The 10,947-nt window shown below is 41.8% G+C and overlaps 1 protein-coding gene across 2 annotated transcripts in view; it reads left to right on the top strand.

The window, feature by feature from the left end:
• The first annotated feature begins 300 nt into the window (after window positions 1-300).
• The window catches only part of LOC148899351 (leucine-rich repeat transmembrane neuronal protein 4), a 67,633-nt gene continuing 56,986 nt past the window's right edge, over window positions 301-10,947 (top strand). Inside the window, exons 1-2 of one of the 2 annotated variants that reach the window (XM_088994529.1) lie at window positions 301-765; window positions 1,334-2,868. In XM_088994529.1, the coding sequence (XP_088850655.1) occupies window positions 735-765; window positions 1,334-2,868 (1,566 nt within the window). In that variant the 5' untranslated portion in view covers window positions 301-734. Of the gene's footprint in view, window positions 766-1,333; window positions 2,918-10,947 lie in introns of both variants that reach the window. The other variant, XM_088994530.1, reaches the window with a different exon arrangement.

Genomic DNA, 10,947 nt, shown 5'->3' with positions numbered 1-10,947 from the left:
AATTGTACTAATATGCTAAAGCGTTTTGTTTGTGAGGATAAAAAAACATCCCCTTCCCCTTCGTGTTCCCGAATCTGAATAACGAGAATACAGAAAAATTCTGCTCAAGTGGCTCGAAAATAAATAGCCAGACAGTCAGGAAGGAATCAATCAAGACATCTTCAGGTGTGGAAAAAAATGACGAGTAACCAGCAGGGGGCACTTGAAGGACAAAAAAGACGCAGGCGTTTGTTCCGTGGGGATCTCCGCCGACACAATTCCGGTTGCTACTCAACTGATTCATTCTTGATGACACGGCCATCGGGTCTGATCCGCGCCAGACTGCATCTTGACACTGGATGCGCATCCCTTCAAGTTGTCCTGCTCGGACCACACTTTATTCTATTTTTCACGAGCTCAATCATCAATTCGTCTTATATGTCGTCCAATTAAAACCGATTCAACAATTGGCCCGCCGGATGTTTAACCATCTCTTCCCCCGAGCCCAGTCAGGCTTCGGGCTTTATCGTTCCAAGGGCTCTGCAAGGTGCTCGTCACGAGTGGGCAACATCCAGATCATCTTTTGCGGTAACGTATCAAAGTAAAGTCCTACTTCTTCTGGAGACTCTGTCGCATACGCAAAAAGTGCGCGTTTGTCACACGGTGAGAAACAAGCGTTCGGAGTCTGTGTTGCACTATTTGGCCGGCTTGGTGGAACATGTGGAGCTGGGACGCATGCAACAGAAAGCTGTAACATGAGGAGGAGCCGACACCGCGCAAGTATGGGTATGTGCGCTGCTTTTAGAAGCTACTTGTTACATTTTCCCTCATGTTCATTTCAATAAATCTTTTTATTTGAACTTTACCTCAAAAAGTGATGCTGTTGTCTTGTTTGCACCCGTTGAGGCTTATAAGGCTGCCTTGAGGGTGATGCTGAGGTTTGTTCATCAGGCATCTAACTCATGATTACCGGATGATTTTTTTCTTTCTTTTTTAATCACCAACCGCTTTTCTTGTTCGAGAAAAACAATTGCCTCTAGAGTAAGAAAAACACCACGGAAGCAAATACATTAATCAGATATTGGCATTTAAATTAAATTATACAGAATATAGTTTCTGTTCGTTTTATGTGCCGTTTCACATTTTTGAAGTGTGTTTTTTTTTCTTAATCAGCCTCTTCGTGTGTTTGTGTGTCTCTCTGTGTGTGTTTGTGTGTGTGTGTATGTGTGTGTGTGTGTGTGTGTGTGTGTGTGTGTGTGTGTGTGTGTGTGTGTGTGTGTGTGTGCGTGTGTGTGGGTGCGTGTGTGTGTGTGTGTGTGTGTGTGTGTGTGTGTGTGTGTGTGTGTGTGTGCAGGACTTCCTGTGCTTTGCAAATGGCTTGTATTCATCGTGGTGGTGCCTGTCTGGCTGCTGGCTGCTCCGAACCCCATGCGTGAGCGTCCCTGCCCGCAGAGCTGCAGATGTGACGGCAAAATAATCTACTGCGAGTCCAATGCTTTCCGTGATGTTCCAAGCAATGTTTCGGTGGGAACCCAGGGCCTGTCGCTGCGATACAACAGCCTGATGAACCTGAGAGCCCACCAGTTTGCAGGCCTTAGTCAACTGGTTTGGCTGTACCTCGATCACAACTACATCGCTTCCGTGGATGGGCAAGCGTTTCATGGCATACGCAGACTTAAAGAACTCATCCTCAGCTCCAATAAGATCAACCTGCTCAAGAACAAGACTTTCCATGACGTTCCGAATTTGCGAAATCTTGACCTTTCCTATAATAAACTGCAGGTACTCCAACCCAATCAATTCGTGGGCCTGCGGAAGCTACTCAGTTTGCACTTAAGGTCAAATTCTTTAAAAACGGTCCCAATGCGGGTCTTCCTTGACTGTCGAAACCTGGAATTCCTAGATATTGGCTACAACAGGCTACGGAGCCTCACACGTAACGCCTTCGCCGGACTCTTTAAGCTTATCGAGCTGCATTTGGAACACAACCAGTTTTCCAAGATCAACTTTGCTCATTTCCCTCGCCTGACAAATCTGAGGGCACTTTATTTGCAATGGAACCGCATCAAACTGCTGACCCAGGGTCTGTCGTGGATGTGGACTTCCCTGCAAAAGCTAGACCTGTCTGGAAACGAGCTCCAGACGTTGGACCCCAGCACGTTTCAATGCCTGCCTAACCTCCAGACCCTCAACTTGGACTCCAACAAACTGAACAATGTGTCGCAGCAGACTGTCGAGACTTGGATCTCCCTCACCACCATCAGTCTGGCTGGTAATCTGTGGCACTGTAACCCCAACATATGCCCCCTGGTGGACTGGCTCAAGGCTTTCAAAGGAAACAAGGAGACCACGATGATTTGCACGGGGCCTAAAGAGGCCCAAGGCGAGAAAGTCACCGATGTGGTGGAGACTTACAACATTTGCACAGTAACGCCAAGTCCCATCACCTCAACAAGGGCGCCTCTCACCTCTGCATTTCAAACAGAATCGCTCCCACTTCCCACGCGGCCCGAAGTGGACAAGAAACCGGCCGATAATAGGACAGGCTCTCCTACTCCTTCGCAGGCCCCCCCGGGCATCCCTTTACCGGACTCTGAGTATGTGTCCTTCCATAAGATCATTGCGGGTACTGTGGCGCTCCTCCTGTCCGTGGCTATAATCCTACTTGTGATCTATGTTTCGTGGAAGCGCTATCCAAGCAGCCTCAAAGAGCTTCAGCAACGCTCCACGGTTAAAAAGAAAAAGGCTCGGGAGACCGAGCGCTCCTTTAATTCGCCACTGCAAGAGTATTACGTGGACTACAAGCCTTCACACTCTGAGACAATGGATGTGCTGGTTAATGGGACAGGACCTTACACATACACCATCTCAGGCTCCAGGGAATGCGAGGTATGACCGTTGCCCTCCAAAAATCCATTTCCACCGCGAGGCATGAGAGGTAAATTTTCAAACAATCTGTGGAGACAAACACTATCACCCCCCCCCCCCCCCTCCACCCCTGCCCTTGTCTGTTTTGGGTTAAGGAAGTAAAGGTCAGTGCACTGTGATTTGCTTTGTAATGCTTGAAGTTTTTCAGAGTTGCTGTTCTGAGTCATGCTCTTTTATTGTTAAAATGTACTGTCATTCTCATTCGAAGCAATCCAAATGGCGGCGCCACCACTTCCTGGGCCGCAGGCAAAATGAATTATGTACAAAGTATCATCATCTTTTATTTTTTGACATAAAACCGGCTATTGATAGATCTTGATCTTGTCAGCCACTGTGTTTATTTATTCACAAATGGCTGCTGTCCCCCAAATGGCCATAATAAAAATGGATGAGTTCAAGTCACTGTGCAGGTGGTCCTCTGCTATCCTGTGTGTTTGCTACTTTGGTGGCAAACACACCAATCGTGTAAATCCCGATATATGTTTTCTGTCATGTTGCATATCTTAGAAAGCCCAAAGTGGCAACCATCATAAATATAATCACATGTATTGGCAGCATGGATTCCATTCTCCACTAATGCAGAGAGCCATCAGCTCCTTATTACATTGCTCTTCGGTGGGATTTACTGAGTTCAGTCAGTGCAGGCTGCAACACACAGCTTGCAACTGAACGAAGAGCCATTTGTGATTGTCTACCAAAACTGTTTCCTTGATAAATGAACTCATAGATGCCATCATGTACCCCGTGCAGACTACAACTTTTTGCTCAAAGTGTAGAGCGTACACTAAAGTTGGACTCTTTCATGTGAGTGAATTTAAAACACTATCTGGCACCAAGAGAGTGAGATTCAAATCCTCGATGGGAAGCACCAATAAATTTGCTCATGTTTAATTAGGCACTTTTTAATTAAGCAATTAATGTATTTATTTCACCTGTGGAGCCTTTGTCTTCATGTGCCACACATTTGTCTTATTTTGTCCTGTTGCTTATTATCATTGAGTTGAGTGTGATTTAGAGCTTCTATACGGGAGATGATTGATGGCAATAGGATCTTGGCTCTGTATTGGCGACGACAAGCCTCATTCCAAACACTAACAGCGTATTCAGTAAACAGTATACGGTACATTGGATCCTATAAACCATCATGCTATGAGGGTGAGTTTATTGAAGATGTGAAATGATTTTTCAAGTCCAGTTCAGTAAAAAAAGTAATTGGATGCTTTCAGAATTAAAACGTCAGCAAATTGTATACTCAAGGCACAGATAGCTACAGAGACAACAGATCTGTTGAAAAAAAGACCACCTTTTATACCCACAGTACACAAACAAAATGGGAGCTGCATTGGCCATTAAATAATTAAAAAAAGGGCAACGCCGTGTCAACTGTTTCACATCATGGAAGGATAATGATAACAATGGTGAAAAGTTGAGTAATTGAGATTAGATGCCTTATAGGTCTGCTGACGGAAGAAGCAATCAAAAATTAAGAATACTTCTTTAGTCATTCAATTCAAAATTTGATCCGTATGTCTACAACTTTGTGATGCAAACATTTTTGGGGGGATGGAGAGGAAGGTTCATTGCCATGTATGATTTAACAAAAATCTTAAGCATAAATTATGTGAGCACACTTCAATGCGCATTACTTTTCCTCCAAAAGAAGTGTTTGAACACTCAACAAAGATGTGCTCAGGATGAAAATGACAAGCTTCAAGTCTCGTCTAGTGTGTCTGGACCTGTGTTGCCCCTGCCTGGTACCGGCGCCCGAAGCAGCTTCACCATTGTCGCACCTGATAATTTGACGATGGAAAGGAAATTGCACTCAGTGTAAAAATGCCCCCATGGTCATTTTCGCAGCGGGACAATGGTTTTGTCATGTTTTTGTGAATTTGGAAGACATGCGTTGCTTCAGTGTGGGTGTTCCTTCTGCGTCATCCCCGCACATGATGCAATTTGATGATGAAAAGTAGACAACTTTAGATGGAAAAAGGGGGATCTATTTCACAACGCAGGTTGTCTAAGGTGATTTTAGTATATTTAATCTAGACACAGGCACTCTTTAGATAACTTTGGTGGATATCAATTCAGAAATACTGTATGACACCATTGTCAGACAACACATCTGAATTATTGATTACATGAATTCATAATATGGATTATAATTTAATGTAAGATTTTTGAGAACATCACTATTATGGCGGGTTTCACACATGCAGGCACAGACTGTCAGAAGATGCAAAACGGGGTTCAATTGTGCACATCACACAACAACAACGACATCATACGAAAGGGAAGATATTCCAGTTTACATACCATAGTTGTGTACAAACTCAGGCAAGTGGAATATCTGCGACTCCGAGGATGGTGAACTCAGGTGCACCCTCCATACTGCCCTGATTTTGTCACAAACAAGGGATGCCGTAAGGATTGGCAGGGAAAATGGTCCATTCTACAATGGCGCGCAAAGGCGCAAATCAGAATCAGAATCATCTTTATTGCCAAGTATGTAGAACACACAAGGAACATGCTCAATAGGACAATGCATTTCACTACTTGGATAAAGTTTATCATGAACTTTCTCTTTTCTCTTGTGTGACATGGAAGAGTGTTTAAAAAAAGGACACAAACGTTTATCACCAACACATTGTGACTTTGTTGAAGTCATCATTCCGGAAGGTATTGTGTTCAACGTCAATGGTCTGACTCATATTTGTGCATTGCTATGTTGCAGTTGCCTGAAGCCTAAGTGACAGTACTGATGCTTCGATGAGAAGGCTTCTTCAGCCGTCATCTGTACTTTTCAAAAAGTACAGATGCCGGCTGAAGAAACCTTCTCATCGATGGACCACTCCTGTACGACTGAGAGCTTACACAGAAGTACTGATGCTTCTGTACATCTTTGCAGTGCATTATTAGCCTTTTGAATGTGTACGTGTTGATGTTCATTACACAGTGACAAAGGATGAGAATCGCATGAAAATACATGTAGAAACCCATACTGAGATGTCCAATGTAAATCCAGCCAAGTTCTCCCATTCCTTGATTTACACGGCCTATGTGACCTCCATTAATATGACAGGTGAGATATTGGTACGCAAGCAGTCAAAATAGGACCTTTGTCAGATATCTGTGGCATAGTATTTCTCAAATACAAAGGACGCTTAAAGTACAATGTCTGGCTTTTCAATCTTACAGCTTTCATGTGTGACTGTGGCATGCTAGCATTAAATGACAGACCTAATGGGGGTCCTGCTCACTAGAATAACTAATAGCCCATCAGAGGTAAGGAGCCGCGACTTCCCTCAGCTTTGTTATTCCTTGCCCTCTACAGCTTAAGGGAGCAACCAAAACTGTTAAAGGTGGAATGGGATTTTTTTTCTTCTAGCGCAATGTTTGGCTCCAACTATTGGAAATGCAGCAACACACATAGAAAAAAATACGTTTTGTACTGGAATTACACGTTGACTAATAAAGTTAGATTGTCTGGTTCCATCAACACCCATGATCCCTATGAGGTACATAGCAAAGACATAGCTGTAGCGGAACCTACTGTATGTCTAATGAAGTCAAAGCCCATTACATTTTCCCCAACGCCTGACCTGCATTTTCACTTAAAGGACAACCGACGCCCCTGGACAAGTTGTGTCCATAATTTATAAAATCACTTCAAATGACTTCTACTGAGCGTATTTTACAAAGATTCCACCACATATAGCTATACTGTATTTTATGTTTTAAGACTCGCGCTGAATATTCAGGAAGTCTTGTTTTCAAGTTGATGACGATCCCCACGTGACGTCACGTTTGGAATGCCCCTGACCAAGAAAGCGACACACAATGCATTTTGCGGTACTTTGTTTGGTCTGAAAACTTTGTGTTGATCCGTGTTGATGGCGAAATTAGAAGGAAAACACATAAATAACGCGATGGTTAATCCTTGTGTGTTGCACCAAGACTACTATTTGATACGAGCTGACACAAATTCCCAGCAGACAAATCAGCCCATTTCCAACGGAGCTTGGACGCCATCTTCTGCATTTTCTGGGACGCTACGCATCAGTCCTGACGCCTCAAAATGACCCGGAAGGACTTCTTTAATCGATTGCAAACATTTATGCTTTCCTCTTCAGAACTATTTGAATCATATTCAGAACTGGATCAGAATCAGAATCAGAATACCTTTATTCGTCCCGCAATGGGGAAATTTGCAGTCCACAGCAGCAATCGAAAAGAGATGGGGTGGGATGAGATGAGTAACAAGAAAGCATCTTCGCCGAATCTGAAGCCATTTTTTTGATTCTCGAGCAAGGCAAGACGTCTTGGCGTGACGTCACGAACTCAGGGCGGGACTTTCTGAAAATCCACAGTTCGCAGCACAATTTGTTGCAGTTTTAGCACACTTTAAATCATTTTTATTTGTGTTTTGCATTTCACTAAAAATATCAGCCTGTGTGTTTTGGGGTATTTTAGATGCTATAAAGCGTTTTTCTGATGTCAGTTAGGAAACAAAAAAATGGTGTCGGTTGTCCTTTAAGTGATGAAAGTCCTCCGGATTTTCCCGGGATTCAGAGTTTTCACATTTTTTGAAAATTCACCTGGAAAATTGAGGAAAATTGCTTACAATTAATCCAGATATTGGTTGACAACTATGAACAAACTCGCGTCTGAGTTTGTTATTTTGCTTTCACGAGCATAGCCATATTGAGGCATGAGCCAAAATGGAACTGTATAGTGCCACTTAGCAGTTTTTTTGACAACGATACTAGTGCAGCGTGTTCTACCGGAAACAAATTCCTTGTGTGTCCTACATACTTGGCAATAAAGATGATTCTGATTCTGATTCTGATGAGGCACTTGGAACAGTCACACTCCTTCTCTCCCATTCTCATGGCCTTAAAGAGTTTGATGGTTCTCTTTATTTGTAAGTAGGTTCGTTGTCAGATCTCCCAGGCAGGTGACGCGCAGAGCTTGATCGTGGCATGGAGTCGAGCAAATCGCGCTGTGAAACTCTGTGCGATGCTGAGCAGGTCTCTGCGAGCTGTGTGTCTGTCTGGGTCTGAGTCCGAGATGAGTCTGATTCCCTCTGTCCCACGACAGCTGCTTTTATACCATTTTAAAGCGTGTGATATGCGTCAGGGTGAGACGCACATCAAGGAGATCAAGGAATTGAAAGACGTTAAAGCTGCAGTGCGCACCGGTGACGCCACAGCCTCACCATATCTCGGAGATTTTGAAATTTCGCTACGATTGGAAGCTACAAAGGGTGCACGTGTGCATTCAATAGGCAGATGAACCATTGAATATTGAGTACAACACACTACAAGACATATTGTGTATAGTGCGTATAGTGCTTTAACAACATCTGAAGCTGTCACAAAGTGCTTAACCTGGACAACTGTCATATCAGAATAAGAAATACTTTAATAGTCCCACAATGGGGAAATTTGCAATCTACAGCAACAAAATTGAAAGCGGCCAGGAGGGTAATAATAATAATAATAATAATAATAATAATAATAATAATAATAATAATAATAATAATAATAATAATAATAATAATAATAATACATTTAATTTCAAGCGCCTTTCAGAACACTCAAGGACACTTTACAATAAAAAAAACAAAGCACAAAACAATAAAACCATAAATAAAATGATAAATAATAAAATAGCTGATTGAACTACACCATAAATGCAATTTTAAACAGATGGGTTTTGAGGTGGGATTTGAAAGTAGGGAGGGAGTCAATATTACGGATGTTAAAATGGGATGGGTAAAAAGATACAAAGTATGAAGTATTTTGTGCATAATATAAATGTCAGAAGACTCAAATGTATAACTGCACAAAAATGTTTCATAAAAATAAGTGTACATTGTGCAAGGATGAAAATGCAGTATAAAAAGCATATTTGACATATGTAAATGTGTTGAGTCGACAGAAGGTGGCTGTGCTATTTACTATGCAAGTGTCAAGGTTCTTTTTTCTTTTTGGTTTTTTTTTCACGTGCAATTATTAAGAAGCCCGACAGTAGTGGGTAAGAACGACAGGAAAATAAAACAGTCACAAAGATAGTAGCAAGCACCAGGGAGTATTCATAAATCATTTGCAATCGGCCAGATACAGTCCCAGCACAATGTTCAAACTGGTCGACAGGCAAGCTGACATACGTGCAATGGACAATGACAATTTGTCATGATTTGAGGAAAATGACTTGAACGGATTTTTTTTGTCCGAATACATTAGATAGATCAAAATACCTGAAAAGTCAGTAAAATTCATATATGTGTATATATGTGTGCATGATCAGCTAGTTGTTTGCATTTGTATTTTCAGGAAAGTTCACTTTGATCCCTGATTTAAGTGGTGCGATGGATTTCCACCAACAGTCTGTCCCCGCAGACTGAAAGTTCAATTTGAACAATGTTGAATCTGATCAACACTTTGAACTGCGGAGATCTGCAGTCTTGCTGTGGCACATCTACTGATGTGCTCACACAGCAGGTGCATCGAGTTGACATCCACCCACAGATCAGCCCCTACGGAGGTAGCACAGACAATATAAAGAAAAGTACCTTTAGCTCAGCCAGTGTGTTTGTAGACTTTGGGATATATAGTAAGCATTTGCCAAATGAGGATAGCCTGATCAACAATAATTAAATCCTTTAAGGGAAAGCTGCGACAATAACAATAACAGTGTGTATATATATATATATATATATAGTAAAGTCTCGTTATATCGATATTCAAGGGAGTCCGAAAAAATATCGATATAACCGGGACTATCGATATATCCAACCCTGTGTGCATGTAATTTTCTCCGTGCGTGCATAGAAATAGTATCGATATAACCGGTACTATCGATATATCCGATATCGATATAACGAGACTTTACTGTATATAATGTCCCTGATCCATTGGTGGAAAGACGCTTTGATCAGGGACATTATATATATATATATATATACACACAGTGGGACCTCAGTTTACGAACCCCTTGGCTTACGAACTTTTCGGTTTACGAACGTTACATTTCTGAAAATTTTACCTTGGCATACAAACTATTTTTCGGGATACACGCGGAGCTGCCACAATGAGTGATGTGTCGTTTGTGAATGAGTCGGTTCTCCAAACAAGGAAATGGCAGCAGACTTTTTTTTGTCTTCTATTCCCCGCCCCCGGGGGATCGGGTTACAGACAGAGAGAGAGAGAGGCCGTTCTCCAAAAAACAAAATGGTGTCTTCGGTTAAAGCCACGTGATTGGTCAAGAACCCAGCAGTGTGATGAGGGGGGGGTCAAATATTAAAGAGACAGGCAGACAGAGAGAGAAAGAAAACACACACACATGAAAGGGAGAGGACAGAGCTTGAAACAAAACAAAAAAAGAAAAGGGAAAAAAACAAGTAAAATGGTGAGAAAATGGATAGAAAACAGTGAAATTTGGACCCAAAAGCAGAGTGTAGACTGGAAGGTTAAATATCCCATCAATCAGGCTCCACAAATAACCCACACAAGTCACCCGTACACTTGATGCAAAAAGCTATTAACCCAGCTAAACAGATCACAATTGATGAACTAGATACAATTATCACAGAGAAAGCACCTCCAATGGATCATTGTAGATGGTGAAAGAAGCCTATGTTACTCATCAAGTGTTTAATGCTGAGGAAACCGGACAATCCATTCATCAAGCCATTAATGACCCTCACAAAGGTAAATAAAATGACTTTATTGTACAGTACAGTTTATTTCTTTAATCATAATACTATTGCACATTTATTATACATAAAATAAGGTTTTTTGTGTAGTTTTTAGGTTTAGAAAATTACGTCTGTGTAAGCTCTCAGTCGTACAGGAGTGGTCCATCGATGAGAAGGTTTCTTCAGCCGTCATCTGTACAAAAGTGAAAGAAAATTAGAAATTTAGAAATTTAGAAAATTAGAAAGTAGAAAATTGTGTTTTATGGGGACCTGGGAACGGATTATTCTCATTTTAATGGTTTTCTATAGGAAATTATTTTTTTGGGAAACACACTTTTTGC

The sequence above is a fragment of the Hippocampus bargibanti genome, linkage group LG04 (genome assembly GCF_051943395.1).
Source record: "Hippocampus bargibanti isolate YZ-2025 linkage group LG04, ASM5194339v1, whole genome shotgun sequence".
Lineage (NCBI taxonomy): Eukaryota > Metazoa > Chordata > Actinopteri > Syngnathiformes > Syngnathidae > Hippocampus > Hippocampus bargibanti.
This window is presented reverse-complemented; position numbering and strand designations above follow the sequence as displayed.